The 23,505-nt window shown below is 59.1% G+C and overlaps 1 protein-coding gene across 1 annotated transcript; it reads right to left on the bottom strand.

Annotated features, from left to right (window-relative positions):
• Positions 1 to 609: 609 nt before the first annotated feature.
• Positions 610 to 22,874, bottom strand: ASIC4 (acid sensing ion channel subunit family member 4). The gene is made up of 10 exons (XM_026491855.3): positions 21,596 to 22,874; positions 6,763 to 6,907; positions 6,541 to 6,668; positions 6,189 to 6,351; positions 5,417 to 5,473; positions 3,120 to 3,273; positions 1,660 to 1,751; positions 1,501 to 1,580; positions 1,050 to 1,154; positions 610 to 844 (listed from the first exon to the last, which is right to left on the bottom strand). The coding sequence occupies exons 1-10, from the start codon at positions 22,175 to 22,177 to the stop codon at positions 731 to 733; spliced, it is 1,620 nt and encodes a 539-aa protein (XP_026347640.2). The 5' UTR covers positions 22,178 to 22,874; the 3' UTR covers positions 610 to 730.
• Positions 22,875 to 23,505: the final 631 nt, after the last annotated feature.

Genomic DNA, 23,505 nt, shown 5'->3' with positions numbered 1-23,505 from the left:
CTTTATGCCTCTTTATTCTCAGTTTCGTCAGCGCTTTATAAAACCAGACCGGAGGCAGAGAGACCCATCGAGAAGTCTCCCTTCCCCACCCCCAAGCTCAGCCAAGGTCTAACGGGTCAGCCTGCTCCCTGTGGAGGGGACTCTGGAGGTGGGGTTGGGGCAGGGGGAATTGGGAGCTGGGCCAGGCCTGCTGGGCTACCCAGTCCCCCTGCCAAAAGGGGAGCTGGGCTTGGAGAGGGACAGGAAGTAGGATCAGCCCAGCACTCCTGAGTCCTGGGGGTTCTCCTTCTCCTGCTGACATTCGAGGGCTGGGACCCTGGCTCTCCCTGAATCACCCACCCCCATAGCCCCACCCACGTTCTACATCTGTACCCCCACCCCCACCCTGTCCTCCCTAAATATATACAAATATACAGGGGGTTCCACACCTACTGGGGTGGGCCCCTTCCTCCACCTCCCTCACTCCACTCCTTCCCTCCCCTCCAGCCCTCCCTGGGCAGCAGCCTGGGCGTGGGGGGGGGGGGGGTTGGACAAGAAGGACCCTTGTGCGAAGCCACTGGCACCAGAACTGGTGAGAGCCTGAGCTGAGTCCCTACCCTCCCAGTGAGCACCGCCCTCTCCCTCTCCCCTTGGGCTGCTCCCAGGCCTTGTGTCCCAGGAGCAGGAGGAGACTATTGGAGATCCAGGCAGGGGTTCCAGACTCCTGGGTCTTTTTAGACACAGCACCATCCTAGCAAGCAAAGTCTTCAAAGAGGCCTCCTCGGGGGCCAGGAGGGTGGTGGTGGTTGGGGAGCAGGCCGCTGGCTCCCGCGCCCTCAGCACGGCCCCGACTGGGGCATGGACTCTGCAAGGTGAAGAGGGAGTGAGACATGGAGAATGCAAGCCAGACCCTCAGGCCCCACACAGCCAGCCCTTCCTTGTGCCCTGGGGAGGGCGCTCCAGGGCATCTCTGACAGGCAAGGGCCGGAGTTTCAAAGTTGCTGAGGCCTCAGTCCCAGGAGGGGCACTGGCTGCGCTCGGGGGAGGGGGGGGGGGTGGCTCAACCTCACCTGCTCCTTCAGCTCCTGCAGCCCCAGTGTGGAGATGCCGCTGGCGGAGGTCCGCAGGGGGGTCTTGGGCCGACGCCACACCCGCTTCAGGCGGTCCCAGGACACCTTGGGGTTCAGGGTTGGGGGACAGTAGTGGGCTCAGGAAACTTGGTAGAGGAGAAGGGCAGGCCTCACCGGGGCTCACCTTGTAGGACTTGCTGCCCCAGAAGACCTCCAGGAGGCCTCCCTCATCTTCCCCACCCATCCCCTTCTCCTAACTCCTCAGCACCCTCACGCCTTCCAGCCCATCAGGAGACCCAGGCCCCAAACCCCAAGCTTGGTCTTGCAGCCAGGCCGACTGCACCAGGAAGCCTGTACTGCACCCCCACCTCCCCGCCACTTTTCCCACAGCCCCTCCTCCCAGCCTCCATCCCCCGTCTGGGGGCCCCCCCACCAGGCCCCCGTCCCTTGCCTCATAGATGTAGTCCAGGATCTCCAGTAGTGTGAGGATGCTGGCCCCGATGAATAGGCCCATGTGTCCCCCGAGGTCTCCTGGGGAGCACGAGAGCAGGTCAGAGGTACAGGCTAGGCTGCTCCACCCCCGCAGAAACGAGTCAGGGCCGCATCTCACCCAGCAGAGCTGACAGGCCATAGGCTGCTCGCTGCTCCATGGCCTCGGAGGTCAGGGCTTCAAAAAAGACATCGAGGACCAGGAAGTTCTCCCTGTGGAGGCAGGAAGCAGTGTCCCTGTGGGGCTGCCCTCCTGAGGAGGTGGCTGGCAGGGACATCCCAGGTCCAGCACATCATGATCTGAGGTCCCCTGCCCCAAGAAGCCAGGGACCACCACGCTCAGACTCCCAAAGGCTGGGAGGAGAGACCGTCCTAGAGGCGTGTCTGTTTCATATTTTGAGGGTTAGCCAAGGGTCTGGGAGAGCAAACTCAGACTCCCGCGCCTGAAGGAGTCCCTCCTGCCTTCTGCTGTCAAGCAGCAGATGGCATTCACTCTGCATCAACACATAATACCTCTCTAGAACTTTCAGTGGCTCCCTATTGCCCAGCAGTCCACCCCCAAATTCTTTTTCCGGACTTCCAAGACTGCCCATGATCTGCGCCTTCTGAGCCAGACTGCTTTCTTATCTGCTTCTCTCCACACAGCCTCGCTTCCGCTCAGGCTCGTCTCTGTACAATCCCACAGTTCTCTAGTTGGGAGGCCTCCCCTGTCTCCTCCTCTCCCACACCCAGGGTCCTCAGAGGCCCGGCTCATGCCTCCCCTGCTTCATCTGCCCTGCTTGGTAATCTCAGTGGAGGCCTGACAGTCGGGATCACACCATCAAATATGGCCTCGTCCACACACTGTGGCAGGAGCTTTGTGGTGTAATCATCTCTGTCCCCACAGGACCCACCCCTGGCACCCTGGCACCCACAAGAGGCTCAGCATTTGTAGACTGGCTGCAGGGAACCAGACCCAAGGCTCAGTGAGGCCTCTCCTCCCGTCTGGCCACCTTGTCTCTCTCCCTCAGCACAGCATTCCCTCAGTGCGCATTTAATGGCCCCCGGGTTGCTGGGGGAGAAAAACAGCAGAGGGCAGAACAATGGGTGGGTGCAATGAGAGAGAGAGGGGTACAGGCTGCTGTGGGCGCTCAGAGGAAAGGTGTTTGGATCGAGAAGGGACTCCCTGGAGGCTCCTGGGCAGCTCCGCTGGTTAAGGGCTGCCTTCGGCTCAGGTCATGATCTCAGGGTCAAGGGATCAAGCCCCATGTCAGGCTCTCTGCTCAGCCCAGAGTCTGCTTCACCCTCTTTCTCTGCCCCCCCCCCTGTTCATTCTCTCTCTCTCTCTCTCTCTCAAATAAATGAAAATCTTTATTTAAATAAAAGGGGGGCCTCCCTGGAGGTGGGGACACAGGATGTGACTTGGAGGACACGTAGGGATTAATTAGAGGAAAAGGATTGTGAAAGACATCCCTGGCAGGAGCCTCGTTAGTATGAAAGATGCAGCCCACTCCCCAGTCTGCCCCATGCGCCGGGCCTGTGGAGGGTGGCCTCCACTACACACACACACACACACACACACACACACACACACACACGTACCGGATGTAGGTCTCATTGCGGTTGTACTTCCTTGCCAGGTACCGGGCTGAGCCCCTGTTGGGGATCCTGACCATGGAGATTTCTTTCCCATAGCGAGTCAGGTTGCAGGGAGTAGGGCAGACACATGGGCCCTCGGAGCCCCCGCCTAAGGAGTCTGCAACACAGAGGCACCAACTGCAGTGGGGGGGAGGGGGCGGGTGGCCCAGAGGCCCACTAGCTGCTGGGAGAAGGCGGAGGGGCTGTCCTGAGGCAGGCACGTCCACAGAGAGGGCCTCTGTTGGCCGCCCTGGCACTGCCTAGGGGAGACTCGCTGGGGGTTCCTTCCTAGACCAGCTTCAGACTACCTAAGAAAGCGGGTGAAGACAGAATCCCCCAGCACCCTCCTACAGGCTTATCCTTCTGTGGCCCAGCCCCCCCGGGCCGAGAAGTCCTCATGGCTCAGACGGAGGACACAGCCCATCCGTCAGAGCTAATCAATCACACGAGGCCTCAGACACACACAAGGCTCGGAGAGGATGCTGGATGAATGGGATTATATGCTTGTTTTTACATATGCAGATGGATGAGTGCATGAGTGGGTGGGTGGATGGACAGATGGGCAGAAAGACAAATGCTATGTTTAATATGCTGGATTTTCTCGGGGCCTCTGGGTGGCTTAGTCAGGTAAGCATCCGACTCTTGGTTTCAGCTCAGGTCCTGATCTCATGGGTCCGTGCTCAGCAGGGAGTCTGCTTGAAGATTCTTTCCCTCTGCCCCTCCCCCTACTTGTGTGCACACATGGGCCCTTTCTCTCTCTCTCTTTCTCCCCCTCAAATAAATAAATAAACAAATCTTTTTAAAAAATATGCTAGATTTTCTCTGTTCCCCTCTTCAGATTCATCCTCCACTCTCTACTTTTCTCTGTGCCCGGGAGGCGGGGCTCTCTGCTGGATGCATCAGCCAGACTCCCTCGTCTTCTGGATTTGGGTTGGGGTGGGCCCATGGGAGATACCCCAGGAGGGTCAGAGGTAAGGAGGAGACGGATGCCAGGGCTTCCTCTCCACCAGGCCATGGCTCAGCCGAGGCTGCTTCCCCATCTTGGGGCCATAGCTCCTGTCCTCTGGGACAGCCACAGATCTCTGTCCAGCGGTGTTCCTTCCCTTTACCGCCTCAGGCCTGCACAAGTCAAGGCTGCCTGGTGTTGCTAGTTCTGTGGAGTTTCACCATCCAGGTGGTTCCCATGTCCCTGCTCGCACAGCTGCCCCTTCATTAACCGTCCGTCCTTCCGTTGCGCCTTTGGCTGATGCGGTTGGGATGCGGGACAGAGAAGATCTCAGTGTGGTTCCACTGCCCATCCTGTCTCTCCCTCCGCGTGGCCCCGCCATCTGGATGAATGCAAAGCCCTCCTGACCGCTTGCCCTGCTTCTGCTCTTACTCCCGCCATCCAGTCATCCACAGCTGATCTAACATCAGAGGGCGTTCTTGCCTTGCCTTGAGCCGCTGTGGGCTTCCCAGAGCCTCTGCCGCTCTTACCACCTCCTCCTGTGTTCTCTGCCCTCTGGCCGTGCCGTGCTGACCTTTGGTGGGGGGGAGGGGCACAGATGTCTAGCACGGAACTGTTCCCACTGCCTAGATCATGCCCCTGCTTTTCACCAGCCTGGCGCTTCCACACCCTTCCAGTCTCAGCCAATCACTTCCTCCAAGGGTCTTCCCGCCTTCGAGCTGCATGCCCCTCCCTGAGGCCCTGTAGCATCCCTGAGTTTCCCCCGTGCCAGGGCTAGTGCTGAGCCATCACGGTGCCCGTCCACAGCCTCTCGGGCTGGGAAGCTCCACGAGGACAGCCTCTTGTACCCACTCTCACCTCCAGCACCAGCCCAGGCTGCAACGTCTGCAGAAGAAGGAATGGATGGATGGATGAAAGAATGAGTGACTCGCAGCCCAAGTGAGACCTATGGATAGATGGGGTGTGCCTTACCCACACTGATACTCAGCAGCGCATCTCCCCTCAGACTGAGAGAGAAATCCTTTCACTTTCCTAGAGAGGGTGAGCTCATTTGCTGAGCCACAACAGAAGCCCAGCCCTTCACTCCCAGTCCTGGGTTTTCTGCACCCCCCACCCTGCTGCCTCCACTTACCCAAGTGTCCACACCTGCCAAGTCCACAGAACCCCTGGAAGTATGGGATAAGGCTCAACCCCAGGAGGAACCATCCAGGGAGAGACTAGGAGGAGGGGGGCCAAGGCAGTGAGGAGAACGGTGGACAGAGAGATGAAGAGGAGGATGACGGAGGGGCAGGGGAAGGGAGAAGGCAGCACGGACCCAGTGTGTGGTCGGCACACTCGATGTAGATATTTGGCGGGCAGATGGTCTCATTGCCTGAAAGGAGAGAAGATTATTCCTGGAGTCTACAATTCCACCCCCTCTCCCACACCACATTCCCAAATGTGGGCACACACGTGCACGCACACACATGCACACACACACACATGTTTGCACATCCCTATACATGCAGGGGCTTCCACATGCGCGTGCATGCACGCTTGAAATGTCCACATGCATATACTCATGCAAACATGTACACACTTGCACGCACGCATATACACACACACGTGTATGCCTGTGTTCAAGCATGTGCACACGACCCCCTAGTACAAGCACAAATGTACATATTAATGTGCCACAAGCATGCACGTGTGCATTTCCAGATGCGTACGTGAAAACACATAAAATCCCAAACAGGGGCGCCTGGGGGGGTAGTCTGTTACATGTCCGACTCTTGGTTTCAGCTCAGTTAATGATCTCAGGGTCATGAGATCGAGCCCCGTGTGGCTCCGTGCTCAGCAGGGAGTCTGCTTCTCTCTCTCTCCCTCTGCCCCTCCTCCTCTCTCTCTCTCTCTCTCTCAAAGAAATAAATGAATAACTCTTTTTTAAAAATCCCAAACACATACGCGTGCACTCACGGGCCTATAGACACGCATACATGCTGTGGTACACACGCGTTTGCTCGTGCGCGGGCACAGCGTTCCGCCCCTGGAGGTTCTGGAGCCTGGCAGGGCGGCCCGGAGGGCTGGCGGGAGGGGAGGGTGCCCACCTGGCATGTGCACCATCCGGCAGTGGCAGCGCTGAAGCACGGCCTCCTTTTCACAGCGCAGCCGGCAGGCAGACACGCTGTAGGCTGAGTAGCCCTGAAGCTCAGGCTCCCGGAGCCTGCTCTCCGCCCGGCAGTTGCCCCAGGGCTGGGGCAGATAGGTCAGCTGCAGAGGTGGGGCATATGGGGTCATGCCTCAAAGTCCCACCAGGCCCTCCACTGCCCATAGCTCCAGCAAAGTCCATGGGGGGAGGTGGCGGGCGGTGAGCGTTGGAGGGCAGGTCCGGTCAGCATCCCCTCTGAGCCCAAAGACCCTGCCCAATGCCCGATCTAGGGCCCGACTGGAGGTGCTCACCCGCTGTTCCTGGCAGGACACAAAGGTTTGGAAGCCTGGGGACACTCCGAAGCCCAACTGGTGGATGTAGGGGGGCTCCTCTTGGCTATGGATCTGCACTCGGATGCCAGCCTCAAACGAGGTCTCGTCTGCACAATGGAGATGGGACTTTTGGAAACCCATCCTGGGCAGAGGGTCCAGGCTGGAGCCCCCAAATTGGCCCCCATCCCTTTCCCTGCATACTTGTCTCTCTCCAGATGGGCAGGTATTCCTCCTGCTGGATATCCAACATGATCTCCAGGCCACTGCCCATGCCCCCCGCCCGACTGGGCAACGAACTCTGTGGATCTGCGTTGAAGGTATAACACTTCCCATAGCGAGTATAGACCTGTGGGGTGAGAGAGAGGAGGAGAGGAGATGAACAGAGGGGCTAGGACAATTCCTTAAGCTCCAGGTTCCTTATCCTGTGAGAGGGCCACTGCACCTGCCCGCACAGCAGTGTCCAACAGTAAGCAGTCTGCAGCCCAGCCTCTTCGCCAAGCAGTGTCTTTTCTAGTGACATCCTCTCTTAGGTGATTAAAAGGCATCTCCAGCGTAAAATATCAATAGCAGAACTCTTGCTATCTTCCCAAAGCCTGTGCCCCCCCCCTCTAATTAAAGGGTCCCACCCTCTATCCAGTTTCTCAAGTCAGAATCCTTGACACTTCCCTCTCCCTCACCCCTGCATTGGATCCAGCATGTGTGCTGGGCAATTCTACTTCTGAAATCTATTTAGAATCCAACCACTTCCCTTCCATCTCATGCCTTCTTCATCATCTCCTTCACCATCATCTCCCACCTGGCGGTGGGCTCCTAACTGGTCTGCTTTCATCCATCCTTGCCTCTCACAAGGCCCTGCCCCCACACAGTAGCCAGAGTGCCCGTTGTAAAGTGCATGGATCCGATCAAGTCACTTGCTGGCTTGAAACCCAACATTTCCCAGAGAAATAAGCCCAGCTCCTTCCGTGGCCTGAAAATCTCCATGCGGTGTGACCTCTCCTGGCACTCCAGCCCCGGATCTCGGCGACAAATTCAAACTTACGGAGCCCCTTCCTTCCTCTGGCCCTTTTTCATTCAGTTCCCCCACCTGGAATGCTTTCCCCCATCCCTCCCTTGGCCAGGTTAGCTGTCACCTCTGCACATATACCACACACACATTCAACGTCACCCTCCATCCATCAAGGTGTTCCTCGGTTTGCTAAGTACTTATCAAGACCTGAGATGATCTTGTTTATCTGTTTGTCTCCTTGTCCGGTGTCCACCTCTCGCCCACTGAGGTTTATGACACACAGGAGCAATGAACTTGTCTGCTGTCTCCAGCCCTGGCCCAGTGCCTAGCACAAGGGATGCTTACAAGCCATTACTACCGCACTCGACGAAGCTCCCTTTTCCCGTACGGAGAGTTACCCAGTATCGACACCAGATGGCGCTGGCGCCCCGGAGATGGAAGCCGAGGTCGTGCCGGCCGTAGCTGCGAAGGGGCGTTGGGGAGCAGCTGGGGCGGAGGCGGGGTCAAAGAAGCGGCGGAGGCAAGTTCCCCGTTGCCAGGCTCACCCCACTGAGACGAGCCCCCGGGTCAAACCCATCACAGGCAGCACCTTCCCGGGGGGCAAGGGGTCAGTGCACTCAATCACTCTCCCCCTCTCCCTCCCCTCTCCTTGGGAACATTTCACACTGGTAAAAGCTGGGAGAGAAGGCACCGGCCGGCGAGGTTGGGGAAAAGATATCCTAAATGCCTAGCTTCAGAGAGACGGTGTAGAAGAGAGAGGGGCGAGAGGGGCTGGGTTGGGGGCAGCGGGAGGGAGAATCTCTAAGAACTGGGGACCTGGGGCACCCTTATTGGGGAACAGAGTTAAGTCTCCCATGCCCCCTAGGGTAATCAGTCGCCCTGGTGATGCTCTCCTCTCACACACCCTGCCTCTTGGTCCTCAAACAAAAATGGGTGCATAACAAGAATCGTCCAATTTACAAACTATGGCTACATCCATCCCTGTCCCATTTCACGCACTCAGCAACTCTGGTATGGGTAGGTGTAATTAACCTAGTTTTTATAGACCAGGAAACGACCGCTCAGAGAGGTGATGTGACTTGCTCAAGGTCACACATCCAGTCAACTAGTCAGTGGGAGAAGTGGAATTCATCCGAATGCAAGACTTGAGCTGTTCCCACAACCCATTTCTGGCAGCTGCCCACCCACCAAGCCACGCCGGCTCCCTCTAGGCCCTGCCCAGCGGAAATGAGGCAGGAGTGTAACTCCATGCCCAGCTGTCCCCCTTTCCCCTCTTCCTCCTTCCCTTGCGCTCCACTCCCATACACCTTCCTCACTCTGTTCTGCAGATCCGCTGCCTCTCAGTTCCTCTCCTGTCCCGCCCCTCCTGCTCTGCCCCCTCACCAGCTTTTGGGCTCTGGTCCTTGGCCCTGCCCGGATCACCCCTGCCCACTCCATGCTGGGGCAGGAGGAGGCACGCTGACAGTCCCAGAGCATTTGCCACGCCCAGGCCCTAAAGCTTAAATGCTTCACCTTCTCTTTCCAATGGGATTCTCACAACCACCCTAGATCCCACAGATGAAGAAATGGAGGCTCCAAGAGGTGGGCTGATTTACCAAGGTCTTGAGATCAGTGCTTCTCAAACTTTAATGTGTGCACAAAGCACCTGGGGACCTTGCTAAAAGTAACGTGGGAGATGCCGCGTTTCTAACAACCTGCTGGTCCATGCACAGCACTTCAAGTAGAAAGGCCCGAAAGGAGCGGGTGAGAGTCCAGTAAGAAGACAGCTCCACTTTGACCTGCGCTCTGACCTGTCACTGGAGGGAGGGGAACCCGGAAAAGGCTAGGGGCAAGATTCCTGGATCCCCCGGAGTGTAGGAAAGACAGATGGGAGGAATAGATAAATATTTGCCTCAAATCTCAAGGCACCACCCTCTTCCTACTTAGGGCCAAAAAGATGCAGCCAGTGGTAAGGTATGCTCTGGTTGAGAGGCTAACAAGGCATGGGCTCCATGGGGGACTGGGTTAGTGAGCTGCCCACCCCCCCCGCCCATGCTGCAGTACCTTGGCTCTCCCTGACCACCAGAAATCATCATGGCCTCTCCACAGCTCAGCCCAGCGCATGGGACTGTGGCCTCCCCGTGGCTGAGAGCCCCAGTTTACCATCTTGGCTTGCAAAGAGCCCAGCACAACTTGTAGAAGGAGGCTTGAGGTGGAGGGAAGGAGGGTCAGGTGAGCCCTTCTAAAGGTCCGGAGCTATGGTGCTTCTGACTTGTTTTCTCCTTTGAGCCTTCCAGAAAACCACACGAGGAAAGTATTGTTGCCCCCATTTAATGGTGAGGCAGCTCAAAAAGGGAAAGTGACTTGGCTAAGGGCACACAGCAAGGAAATGAGGACAGGGATTCAGTGAACACATGACCCTGGTAGGCTCCTGATCCTGGGTGTTCCTGGTAGGCTCCTGATCCTCCAACGTGTTCGTATAGACACACGCTGCGTGACCCGGAGGCCAGCCCTGTGCAGGGCAGAGGTAACTGGGAAGGTTTTGACTACAATGACTTTGCGGGGGGGGGGGCGGTTCCTGGCCCCCCTGCCCTTGAGCTGGTGGTGCAGCGAGAGCGGGAGCGAGCGAGGGGGAAGAGCTCTGGGTCTGATGGATATACTCTGCAGGGAACGGACAGGCCAGATTGGCAGGGCCACCTGCACGGCCCAGGTCAGGCCCGACTGCTGGGCAGAGCAGAGCGTTGCCCCGGAGACGGTCCCCGGGCCAGGCAGGCAGCGGCAGGTGGACCACTAGCTCCTAAGTGGCAGAACTCTGGTGGCGGCACAGCCCGCAGCCTCTTCTATGGAGACGGCACGGCAGCTCCGCCTCCAGGTCCCCCAGGCTGGCCACTGCTCTCTTCCCCATGGACTGGCCCAGAAGGAGGGTGTGTGTACAGGAGAGTCCGGAGCCCAGCAACAGAGAGGGGCAGGTGCGGGGCCAGGATGTGCCTTCATGGGCTGCGGCTCTGTCTCCAAATGACCCACCATCAGCCTTTGGGCCCTGTCCCCATGTCAGACCTCCACCTCTTCCTTTGGTCTGCCCCCCTGCCCCCACTCTCTGCCTTAACTCCCAGGTCCACCTTCCTGATCCAAGGCTAAGCTCATGACCTCCCAGAATCTTTCTGGACCCAGGCTGAACAGCTTCTAGATGGTAATCTGTCCGTGCTGTGTGTGGACCCTTGGAGGCCTCCCTTACCTTTTTCTGGCCAGCCCTCTGCCTGTCCCTCTCAGAGCACTTTACCCTTTCTTGGCCTGAACCCTACCTGGGTTTGCCTCCCTAGTCTCTGTCCCCTGATCTCGGTCTGTGTCTCAAGGCCCTTCCCTAATTCTCCTGGCCTGGCTGTCCTCAACATCTGAGAAATTATCCATCTAGCCTCTGTTTCTCCGTCCATTGCCTTCTGTCAGCCTGTCACCCTAGCCTCTGTCTTCCTCTCCCGTTGGCCTGGCTGCCCCCTGTCCTCTCTATTCCTTTGACTTCTGCATCTGCACCCTGTTTATCCTTAGCCTAGGTGTCTGGTCTCTGTCTCTTGTCTTCCTACTAGACTTTTCCCTGGGCCCGAAACTGCCCCTGTCAAGCCAGGAACCCCTCCCCAGTGTGCTGTCCTTCTCCCTGACCCCTCCTCCAGGTCTGCCCCAGACAACGTCAGAGCTTGGGAGCAATCTGTCCAGAGCTCTCTACTCTGAGCGGTGGCTCCTCACAGTCCCTTGGGTTCCATCTATCCACAGCTCCCATTTCCCTGGAAAGCTCTCCTTGGCTGGCTGGTTTGCATGCGCCCCCAGCCCTCCCCACCCCTCATCCTCCCTGCAGTCTCAGAGCCCACTGGAGCCCACGGGGTTAACAGGCAATTAGCAGGGCCAGGGCTCAGAGCTGTGGGGGAGAGGGCCCTGGGCCTCCAGGAGATAAGAAGCAGCCCAGAGCAGCCGAGGCTGGGCTAATCCCAGAGCTAATCTGCGGCCTGGGCTTTTATCTCAACCACCTTCTGGGCACCCTGCCTCTGCTAAGGCCCTGGCACCTCCCCCCCCCCTTTTCCACAGTAGCTTCATCCCCCCACATTCCATTAGCCCTCCCCTGATGCTTCCAACCCCAGGCCTTTGGCAGGCCCCTGGAATGAATTCCCCTTAACCTTACAGTGCCCTGGAGTCCACAGGGGGCCTCTGGAAGGGGGGTGCGTCTTCTCTGGTCCTGGACCCCGACTAGCACAGCAGGTTGAACAACTCTTGAACAACACCCGGGGGTGGCCACGGCGTCCAAGTTCAAAGCCTTCTCTATCCTCACTGGGGCAGGAAGAAAGCACCAACTCAAGCACCAACTCAAAGCACCAACTCAAGTGCCTATGCTGGTCTTATAAAGGCCAAAACAGAAACCTGGGGGTGGCAAGGTACATATCCAAGGGCACAGAGGAAGACAGGGCAAATTCAGAACTAGAGTCCAGTCCCTCTCCCCCACTGGCCCCAACACTCTCCTCTAACCCCCCCGGGGAGTCAGCAGACCCTGATGCCCCCTCAGCTCCAGCACGGACAGCCTGTGTAACCTTGGCTAATAAAGTGACTTTTTGACTTCTCTGCACCTGTTTCCTCATCTGTCAAGTGGGAATAGAAATTCTTGCCTGACTTATTTCACGGGGTGATTGCACGGAGCGTAGGTAAAAGGCATCTGCAAAGTGAGATCACATGCCTGAGGCCTGAACGTTAGCAAGAAGAGTGCTGTAGAGACTGAGAAGAATCCGGGGCAGACAGCGACCATTGGAGGGGGTGCCGGCAATGGATACACAGAACATAGCTTCTTAACTTGGGGAAAAGGGCACATATTTTGGAGTCCTACAGAACAGGGTTCAAATCCCGGCTCTGCCACCAACCTCGGACAAACCAGCTTGGGTGCGGGCGCGCGATTTAATCTCTCTGAGCCTAGAATGGCACATCTGTTAAAGGGAAGTGGTAATTTCTCCTCCTAAAGTTAGCCGTGAGGGTGAGAGAGACGTTCCGAAAGTGATGCGGGGAAGGGCGCTCAGGGAAGGCAGCGGGCGGTGGTATGGGGTGTACATTTGTGAATGGAGCTTCTTGCCAAATGCTAGCTTTTTTCTTTCTGTTTCCCTCTTTCTTTCTCATATTGAAGAGTATACTTGACATTGGAGCCGCGTTTTGATCTTGGAGTCCCAGTGTCCCATTCTCTGGGCCCCATGCACCTCGGTAGAGGGGTGAAGGCTCTCTCAGCAATCTGTCAGAGCGGAACCCCCCCAGCTCTGAGATACGGATCTTCTACTGGCTGGGAAGCAGCACCCAGGCCAACAGGCCTGAAGCCCACCCTGCTTCACATCTGGGCCCTGCCTTTACTGTCTGTGGGATTTGGGTTTGGCCATTTAACCTCTCTGATCCTCCATTTTTCACCTGTCAAATGGGAATAATAACAGGCACCCTTCAGAGGTGTCATGAGGAAAGAGATAATATACATAAAGAACAGCAACACCTAACATTTATTTAGTGCTTACCGTATGCCAAGCATGGTCCTCAGCGCTTCATATAAATTAACTCCTTAATCCTATACTTCATCCTCCATGTGCAGAGGTCACTTATGCCCATTTTATAGGCAGGATAATAGAGGCCCCAAGAGGGTAAGGGCCCTGCCTGCGTCACAGCACACAGCGCAGCACATGCCCCGCAGTCTGGAGCCCAAGTCTGTGCTCGTATCCACCGTGCGATGAGGATACACAGCGGCACAGCACCAACAACATAGTAGGTCCTCAAGAGCGGCGGGTGTTCACACGACACTCACATGCCCAACACTACTCTCTGAGCCTGTGCCATGCGTCGGGCACCGTGTTTGGTGCTGGGGACGGTTCAGAGAACTAAACAGACGGTCTCTGCCCTGAGGGCCTTTGCTGTCTGACTGCAGAGGGATTCGTTCATTCAAAACGTGTTTATTGAGCCGCCTACACTTAAAAGCGGGTGAACGGCAGTGGGGAACCCAACACCCGACAACCACAGGTATAGGCAGATCATTACTAGTTGTGATTATTGCTGGGACGGGGGGAGCCGCCCAAGTGCCCGGGCAGTGGGACAAGAGTTGGATTTGGGTCGGAGAGGAAATCTTCTCACCCACACAGGAAGGGCTTCAGATCTTGCCACACAGCGGAGACTGAGCAGAACGCGCACCCCCCATCCCCCAAGCGGGCCTGGCCTCCTCCCCTACCACACCCCCACAGCCACCCAGGGGCTTTTCTGAGCGACTTCCGCCCCAAGGTTGAAGCGCTCGGGCTCCCAGCCCAGGAGGAAATCGGAGCGGTGTTTGTTCAAATGTAAATGTGTGAGCTGTGAGGGAAGAGAAGTAGGGGACTGTCGAGGCCGCGCGACTCCAGGCTCAGGTCGAGCTGGGAGCCCGGAGAGCTTGGGGCCCGTAGCAGAATGCGATGATTCCAGGCGTGCGCCGCGTTTCCACGGGAGAGGAGAGCTCGGGGCCTCCAGCACGCAGGTAAACAGGCAAACCTGTTCCCAGGTAGCAACCACGTAGGCCTTAGACCCTAGAAAGTCATTTTTCCAGGCGGGAATATTTTTAATTTGTAACGAAGCCCTTCCCTGACATTGCCGCCCCTCGATGCAAAGTTATTCGGTAGAGTTGTGTTGACACAGTGGAGCACACACCCACTGCCGGGTGGGAGTTCGGGACCAAGACCGAGAGGGTGGCGGTGGCGGTGGCGGTGGCTGCGGTGGGTGGGTGTGCGCCCCCCACCCCACCCCCGCACACGCACCCCGGCGTCCAGGCCCGGCACACCCGCACCCAGGGGGCCGCACCCACCGCCGCGCGCTCCCCGCCGCCCCCTCCTCCCTCCCGCGGGGCAGGCATCCATCACCGCGCCCGAGAGCCCTCCCTCCCGTCTCCTCCGGGCGCCTCGGCTCTCCTCCCTGGGTTTGCCTCATTTGCATTCCCCCGGCTCCCGGCTCCTCGGCAAAGTGACCTCCGCACACAGCAGCGCCAGAGGCTTCCACCGCGGAGGGAGACACCGCCTCCCGCCGCCCGCCGCGCCCGGGGAGGGCCGAAGGGGCGCGAGCCCGGACGGCGGGGCGGGGGCCCGAGGAGGCGGTTCCGCGGGGGCAGCCGGCGGGCTCGGGAGCAGCGGGAAAGGCCTTGGGGCCCAGGGGCGCAGACTGACTCCGATGGGATTTGAACCCGCGACCTCAGATCCTCTGCGGGGCGGGAGTGGGACGTGGAGGTCAGCACCAGGCTCGCGGAGCTGCACCCCAGAAACGGAACCCCTGTTTGGAACCTGGGGCTCCCCAACACCCCGTTCCCTCGCCCCCCGCACCGCCACTGGATGGAGAGGGGCCAGCCCTCACGGCAGTCGCCCAGGGGTCCCCAGGCCCCCCTGCGGGCCTGACCAGCCCGCGTCCCCGCTCCCCTGGCCCGCCGAGCCGCTTCCCCTCCCCCCGTTTGGTATTTACACCTTTCACACATTTGTAAGCTATTATCCTGTCCACGCTTAGTCACCGCTGAGCCAAGCGCCACGGATTTAGCTCCTTTAATCTTTCCTCCTAAATCAATCCTCCATTTCCCCTTAATCATCCCGTGGCTCCTCTCTGAACTCTCGCTGCCTGGCCTGCTGCAGCCGATGCCTGTCTCTGGAACTGCTCCCCCTCCAATCCCAAACCGGTGTCCCAAGGGCATGGTGAACATTTGGGGGGTAGGTTGGTTTCCAGCACGGCGGGCCCCCCCGCTTGGGAGCCAGGAGAAGTGCAGACACTCCCTCTCTGCCCCCCACCCTCTTTCTGGAAACACAGCACTCTGAACCTTCTTGTCTCCACCCTCAGGGTCTCTGTCCTCCTCCCACCTTCCCACCCCCATTCCTCTGGATGGCTCCAAGACCCTAACCCTCAGGTCTCCTGTCCATGGTTCTGGCTGTCCCCACCCCCTCTGCCAGCTACAATAAGGAGGTGGCATTGCCGAGAGAGCCTGGAAGGGCCGGGAAACACTAACTCACCAGCCTGGGGCTGCCTGATCCCCTCCTCCAGGGTCCTGTCCATCTCTCCCGGACCACCGGTCTCCACCCTGCATTTACTCCTGCCCAGTGGCATCCACTGACTCAGGGGCCTCAGCCTGAGCAGCCCTGAAGCTCTGCTCTCCTCGAGCTCCCTGGGATGCTCCTGCCTCCCTGCCTCCCAGCCCTGATCCTTTCTGCCCCCACAAGCCTGCCCCGCAGAGGCAGCCCTGCTGCCAGCCACAAGAGGGAGCAGATTCCTCCCGCGAAGCAGAAGAGTAGGGGTGGGGGTCCAGGAAGGAGAGCGGGTAGGGGAGAAAGAGGGAGGACAGGAGGGGGATTACAGGGGCCATTTCTTCAAATGCTAATCAGCGTCTTCCGGCAGTGCCACAAGAAACTGAGCTGATAATGAGCCCAGCTCGGGGCTGATTCCTGATTAATGAAGAGGCCACAGGGCTGCTGAGTGGGGCCGGGTGGGGCAGGTCCCTCATGGCCCTCCCCGCTGCCCCTGCAGACCAGTCCTCTGAAACGATAACAGCCCCTGCCCTTGGATGCTTGGCCGCACCACCCGGAGCCCCCGAACCCCAACTCCACTGGCCAATGGGAAGCAGCCAAACTGAGAGCACCCCCTCCAGGAGGGCCACAGGGTCGACAGCCAGCACTGGGGCAGGAGGTGGGGAGAGCAAACACTGGGCTCTGCAATCGGGGAGTTGTAGGTAGCCCTCGGAGTATTTTGTAAATGAGGAACATTTTTACTAAAATAATCAAGACTTGGGCTTCCCTGGACCCCCCCCCCCCAAACACACACACACCCCACTGGGCATCCCTGACCATAGGGTCCTAGTTAGCTGGGGCTGAGGAGTGGCAGCTCAGGGTAAGCTATCTTTAGTTTTGCTCAGACCCCACCCTTCCCTGCTGTGTGCCCTCCGTGACCTGACCTGCGGGCTCCTGAAGGCCGACCACCCCTGAACTAGCTGTTGAACTGAATGTTCTCCAGATTCATGCCTCAGGAGAGGATGAGACCAGAGGGGGTAGAGGGCTGGGCAGAGGGTGAGGATAAAAGGTAAGCTTGTCTGCCTGGACCAGCCTCAATGGGAAGCCCACCCCTTCTTGAGTCAAGGGGATGAGGGACGGCCCTCAGCACAGGCGGAGAGTTGGCATGTTCTGGGGGTAGCCCTCCCACAACCAAGGAGGCAGGGCAGAGATGCTCGGTACTGGCCTGACCACACCAGGGAGGGGGACAGGCTCAGGAGGCAGCTGGGGTGGAAGGCGGGGGACTGCCGAGGATCTGGCATGGGGGAGACAGGGAGTGCTAGAGGGCCTCCCGGCTTGCTGCTCCCCCTGCCTCGGAGCTGTCCTGGCTGGCAGCTGGGGTGGGGCTGGGAGAGGAGGGAGGAGGGCAGAGAGGGGGACTGCCCAGCTGGAAGAGGCCTTGTCTAATTGTGCCTGATTAGTAGAGAGGAAGAGAACAGGGCGAGTGATTAATAGTCACGGCAGTCACCAGCGAGTGGGGAAGGAGGGCTGGAAGGGGGAGGGAAGTCTGAGAGCCAAGAGGGGATTGAGGCTGTGAAGGGCCCACGGGTCCCTGATCACCTGCCTCCCTGGGGACTGCCTGGATGACCCCACAGAGAGGTCCTCCCCCTACCTCCTCAAGGATTCTCCACCTCCCCCATGCCTCAATTTTCCAGATAATAGAATGGAAGAGAAAAGACCAAGGTCATGTCCTGCACCTGGGAAGAAAGGTCTATGTGCTCACGTGGTGTTTCCAGACACCTCGATGTCCCCAGACACAGACCCTAACCTCAGCTCAACCTGGGACCTCAGCCCAGACTGGCGATGGTGAGACTTCCTACCAGAGCCCACAGCCACCACCTCACATCCTTGGACCCCAGTTAGAATTCCGAGCCCTGCCCATTCTGGCAGTCTGAGCCTCGTTCCTCGGACGCCAAGAACTATGCTGTCCAGTATGGTTGCCACTAGTCACATGCGACTGTTTGAACTGAACATTCATTTTCCCTGTCACACTGATCCCCTGTCAGATGCTCGATAGCCATTGTGGCCAGTGACTGCCCCGCTGGACAGGGCAGATGCAGACCCTTTCCACCATCCCAGAGGTGTCTGGCGGGAGAGCACGGATCTGGAGAGTGTGTGTGCACGCTCTTGCACACATGCACGCGTGCATGAATATTTGGGAGGGGTGGGTCGCAGGGTAATGCTGGCAAGGCTGTAATAGCGGAGGGGAGGGTGTGGGCCTGAGTGTCAAGACCAGGGGAAGGCCAGGTGATGGCCAGTAGCAAAGGCGCCAGTGCAGGGGTCAGAAACAGCAGGTGGTGCTGGCGACAGTGGGGCGAGAGAGCGGGGAGTTGGGGCAGTAGCCCCTGGAACAGTAGACACTTGCAGAGGACACACATGCTACCAGGCAGCGCGCTAAGCCCAGATTTTTTAGGTTCTACTACTGTATTTACTGAATAGAGAAACTGCGGCTCGTGGAAGCTTTTTGACTTCTCCAAGGCCACCCGGCTTAAAGGGGAGAGCCGAGGTTCAAATCCAGCCGGTCTGGCTGGGGTGGGGGGGACCACACCCTTGACCGCCCCACCATACGCTCCCGGGCTGAGAGGAGATGCTGAATTTTAGAGCCGCCCTTGCATTTACAGCTAAGGAAATGAATCCTAGGGAGAAAGAGTGATTTCTGCCTTCTAGTAAGTGGGCAGGCTGAGAGCAAGCCGCAATGGGGAAAGTATGGATGGGGCTTGGAACACCAGGGTGGGGGGGAGCAGATGGTGGTGGGAATCGGGAGGAAGGGAGAGAACATATAGGTGGTGAGAGCAGGAGGCGAGGTGGGAGGGGGTGGGTGGGGATGAGACAGTGAGGAGGGGGAGCAGAGGAGGAGAAGGGACCGGGTGAGCTAGGTGGAGGGGAGCACTGGGTGGAGCCCGGAGCATCTCCCCGCTCTCTCCCCTTCTCTCCAGACCTCCCAGACCTGATTCATGCCTTGAACCTTTGCAGCCCTCTTCAGCCCAGCCTCTTCAGGTACCTCTTTTGGCAATTAATCCTGGCACCTCGTGATGCGCTCGCATGGCTGGTTAACTCTTGCATGGTCGGTTAAGCTCCTGAGTGTCCCTGTCTCTGTTCCACCGCCAGAGTGTAGGCTGCTTGAGGACAGGGACTGGGGACTGGGGCTTCCCTTCTTTGTTCTCCCCCACGCCACCTAGCAGGCACGGAGTAGGCATGCAAAGCTCCATGTTGACTGGGTGAGTGACTGGGAGTCAGTGAGGGGGTATCAGGGAGCGTGGGGGGTGAAAGCAATTGCTTTCAGTGGCAACAGAAGCAGGAGCAGCAGCTTAGGGGACTGGGGGAGGGCGCATTACCCGGAGTAAAAATAGGCTGGAAAATGTGACATTTATTAACTTGGATTCCAGAGGAAAGGTCACAGCAGAGTGGGGAGTGGGAAGGAGGAAACAGGGAGAGCAACAGAAAACACAGCCCCTTACCCAAAGCCTGTCACTGTCACTGACCATCTCACCACCCGCGCCCTGGCAGGTTCCCCGCCACCTGGTCCCTGTACCCGTCTCCCTACCACTGATCCCCAGCATGAACTCCGTGTTACTACGGGGTCTGTGTGGACCTCATGTCCTCAGTAGAGACCCTATGTCTTCATCTCATACCCCTTCTCCAATCTTGCCCCCACAATATACCCCCGTCTTGCCCACTGCCATGGATCATGGGCTGCCATCCCAGTCAATAATCCCAGACCCCGTTGTATTTGCAGCAGACTCAACCCCAGAAGGCCAGGTCCAAGGGAGAGTTACACTCAGCAAATAGGGGGTGGGGCGTGGGCAGAAGGCTAGGGCATCTAGACTGGGTGGGAGACACAGAAAGCAGGATCCAAAGGGGATTTCCTGTCCCCCAGTGCTTGCTTTGCCCCTCCGCTCTTCTAGGGCATGCTGCAACCCCAAAGCTGAGACCCACAAACTTCACCTACCCTCCTCACCCTCTTTGCAGCCCTAGAGTATGAAAAGGCCTGCGGGACATCCCTCCTCTTCATCCTCAGGATTCCAAGAGACTCCCTGTTCCCATAACCTCCAGGCACCTCCTCCTTTCCTAGAGCCAGGCAGGATACCCCTGCTTCCCTCACCTTACTTCCCCCTTCCCCATCTCTCCCTCCTCCCTCCTCCTCTCCTTCCCACTGAGGTTTCAACACACTTCCCTTTCCTTTCTACCCCCAACTGAGGCCTGAGATGTGAGCTATGCTCAGGGACACAGAGCTGCCATTGATTTCTGCCCCCACAGCACCTGCTGAGACTGGGCTCTGCCTGGCCCCCCCCCCACTTCTGAGGGGTGAGGACATCCGAGGGGCCCCAGGGACCCAAAAGGCCACATGTGCACTCTCAACACCTCACCTCCTCCTTGGGGATTCCTGCAGTCCTGGATTTGGGAGCAGTGATTTTTTCCTAGAGGAGGGGTGTGTAGCCACACAAAAGCCCCGCGCCCCCCAACCCAGCACCATCCTTCCTTCCTGTCCCTTCCTCCGTTTCTGCGCAACTCTCCCCACATCCAGTGTCAGGAGGACCCAGAGGCTGCAGGCACGGGTGATGGTGAGAGGAGCCTCAGGAGGCCTAGTAGAGGCAGTGAGTGAAGGGGAACCTGGGCAGGAGGCAGCTAGGTGGGCGGAAGGAAAGCCCCCACTCCCGCTCCCATCTCTGGGGCAGGCCACTGGAGGCTGCTGGATGGGCATCATGTCGATGTCACATATTTGCATATGCGCTGGGCAGTGGTGACAAGGGTACAAACACACATGTACACAATGCCGGGAGTCAACTGGGGACTGAGGACAGGCAGCTCGAGTTCCAGGGATAAGAGATACCAGGGGGTGAATGGAGCCCTGACAGACAGACAGACAGTACACGAGACACGCCCCCCATGCTCACACCTGACTGTGGGAGGTGTGCAGGGGAGGGACACTCCAATCCCAATGAGAGTGTGCGTGTGTGTGTGTGTGTCTGTCCACACATGTGTGAGACGTGGCACCAGCAGTCCCCACATGGGGAGAGGGATTGAGGTGGATGGGGGGGAGCATCAGGAGAGGGGATGGCATCCACAGTGTGGCCCTGTCCTCGGCAGCTAAGCGAGAGCTGGCATGTGGGCATGGAGGTGAGGAGCTCTTGGTGTGTGGGTGTGCAGGTGTGCACGTGAGTGTAGTGACAGGGACATTGAGTATGAGAGAGGGAGTGCAGGAAACTGTCCCCAGCAGCAGGGGTGTGTGTGTGTGTGTGTGTGTGTGTGTGTGTATGCTGGGTCGCAGCGAGGGTGAGCCATGCACAGAAGAGTGAATGAGTGATTCTCTGTAAGAGCCAGAATCGGGCAAGGGAACAGCGAGACCCAGGAAACGGAGGGAGGGAAAGCGGGAGAAGCTGGAGGGGCAGCATGAAAGAGGGATGTGTGAGAGAGTCTGTGAAAGGGGGTGTGTATGAGAGACACAGAGACAGAGAAGAGACACTGGCACCCAGTGTACGCGAAGATCAAGATCGTTTCTTCCAGCCTGCCGGTCGGGCCAGCTCCCCAGGAGGCAGCCCTGAGTCCCTCTCTCGCTGGAGCCCCCCAGACACCCTCTTCCCATCACCCTCATCCAGTGGTGAGAAGAATCGAGTAGCCCCAAAAGGAAAAGGGAACAACAGATAAGTGGGGGTCAGTTGGTCCGGCCTTGGCACGGTGCATCCCTTTCCCGCAAGCTGCCCGGCTTCCAGCCCCTGGGCCCCCTCCAGGGCCCCGGCCCCGGCCCTGGGCCCTGCAGCAGCAGAGCCAAGAAGAGGAGCGGCAGCAGCACCAGGGTAAGCCCCTAGGAGCGGCCCGGCTCCGTGCCCGGGGAAGCCAGAGGGAAACACCAGGCTTGGGGGAGACACGAGGCCAGCCTCTGGTGGCGGAAGGAAGGGAAGCCCGGTTGAGGATGCCTCTGTGCACCACCTCCCCCGCCTCTGGCCCCCCACCCCCACCCCCGCCAGCCTCTGGCCGCCCCGACCAGGTGGGCCAGCCGGGCAGGACTCACCACGGAGAAGTTGCTGGCGGAGCAGTGATGCCCACTGAAGTTGCAGCTCTTGAGCATGTCGGCAAGCTGGTGGCCAGTGCGATTGAGGATGTCTACCATGTCGGGCTCTGGGTAGCGCAGGCCGGCGGCACGGTGCCCGTCCCGGTCTTTGGGGGGCAGCCCTGTCAGATTGGCCAGGTGGAAGATGTCAGCGTCGCTGAGGGCTGAGTGCCGGAAGCGGTTGATGTTGCAGAGGGTGACAGCTGGGAAGCCCGCCACTGGGGCTGGGGCAGCAGGGTCCATGGCCACCAGGTGAGGCCGGGTCAGGTAGCCCCGGGCCAGGCCAGCAGCCTGGTACAGGAAGGCGGCCAGCGAGGTGAGTAGGGCCAGTGCCCACAGGGTTCTGCGCAGTCCGTGGGGGCCTGGGCCACAGGCCCGGCCCAGCCCGTGCAGAGTGCTGGTGCTGGCAAAGGTGGCCAGGTCCCGGGGGGCTGCTGTCCCCTGTGCAGCCCCCAAGAGGCTCTGCTCATCCCCTGCCTCCTTCTCCTTGGGTTTCGCATCCTCTTCTGCAAATTTAATTTTGCACACAATCTCGATCGGCATCTGTCCCCGGCTGCTGGGACTGGCCGGAGCCTCCCTGCCCCTGTCCCTCCCTGGTCAGCAGCCCCCGGTGCCCTCCGGAGTGGTGGCGGTGGCAGCGGCTGCTCTTCTAAACTCAGGGCAAGCGGGAGGAGGACAGGGACAGGGTGGGGGCCCGAGGTGGGGGAGTCACTCCCACTCCCAGCAGCTCCGCAGCCCTGGAGCTGCCTCTGCTGCTGCCGCTGCTGCTGCTTGTCTCTCTCCTCGATCGTCTCCTTGTGGCTTCCCTTATCAGCACCAGCACAGCTGTCAGCCCCTGCGTGTGTCCCTGCGAGCGAGCGAGTGAGCGAGGGAGTGAGCGCTGCTCCGCCACGCCGCGCAGCCCCAGCCGCTCCGCACAGCATGTGCTCCGGAGCCCACCCCGCGCTTAATAATTCAGGACATGTCAACAGCGTTTCACCGGCGCCACTGGCGGCAAGAGCCAGGCCAGGGGCGGGGGCAGTCCCCCTGCCCAGGACAGGGATCCCCGGCCCCTGCCCTAGACCTCGTCCGCTGCCCCCCAAACTCTGGCTACAGCCTAGGCACTCGTGGGGTCCCCAGACGGCTCCACTCCCAGGCCACCCAGGGAAGGGATCTGCACCCTGAGTCCTCAGTTCATTCTGCCACTTTTCGGTACCACGCCCAGGAAGGGTCAGCCAACTCCATCCCCCTACTCCCTGACTCCTGCCGCCAGCACCCAGCCACCACCTGCCCCCACTCCCCCACTCACAGCTGCTTCCAGAAACTCCTTGGGAGAGCCACTTGTTTGAATGAGGGAGGGAGGGCAGAGGAGGGCAGGCAAGACAGACAAGGGAACAGTGGTGACTCCACCAAGATTCTTGGCTTCCCTGGAGCTTTGCTCCCAAGTTCAACACCCACCATACCCCTGCCTGCCCTGGGATGCTGGCTGCCCCCTCCCCTCCCCCCAAACTCAGTCACTCGTGGGTCTGGGACAGAGGACGCCCTGACTGACTTGCACATCTACGGCCACTTGGCTAATCCAAACGTTTCCCAAATCCCTTGCCAAGCTGGGCTAGGGGTGGGGGGAGGGTGTGCGGTGAACAGGCCAGGGAGCAGAGGCAAGGTGTGTTGGCTGGGGGAGAGGGTGTGGAATGAAGGGAGAGGAAGAGCCCAAATGGGGATTTGGGAGGGAGGAAGAATGTGCAGGCTTGAACGGGAGGGAGTACTATCCCAGAAGCAGAAGCAGGGGGTGGCCGGCAAGATAGGGCAGGGGAGCCCTGGCGTGGCTGCTGGCTTGTGCAGGGGAAGCAGGCACGTGGGTTGTTATCACAGGCAGGGGTGGGGCCCCAGTT

The sequence above is a fragment of the Ursus arctos genome, unplaced genomic scaffold, assembly GCF_023065955.2.
Source record: "Ursus arctos isolate Adak ecotype North America unplaced genomic scaffold, UrsArc2.0 scaffold_1, whole genome shotgun sequence".
Taxonomy (NCBI): domain Eukaryota; kingdom Metazoa; phylum Chordata; class Mammalia; order Carnivora; family Ursidae; genus Ursus; species Ursus arctos.
The sequence above is the reverse complement of the archived record's forward strand: the minus strand, read 5'-3'. Positions and strand labels throughout refer to the sequence as shown.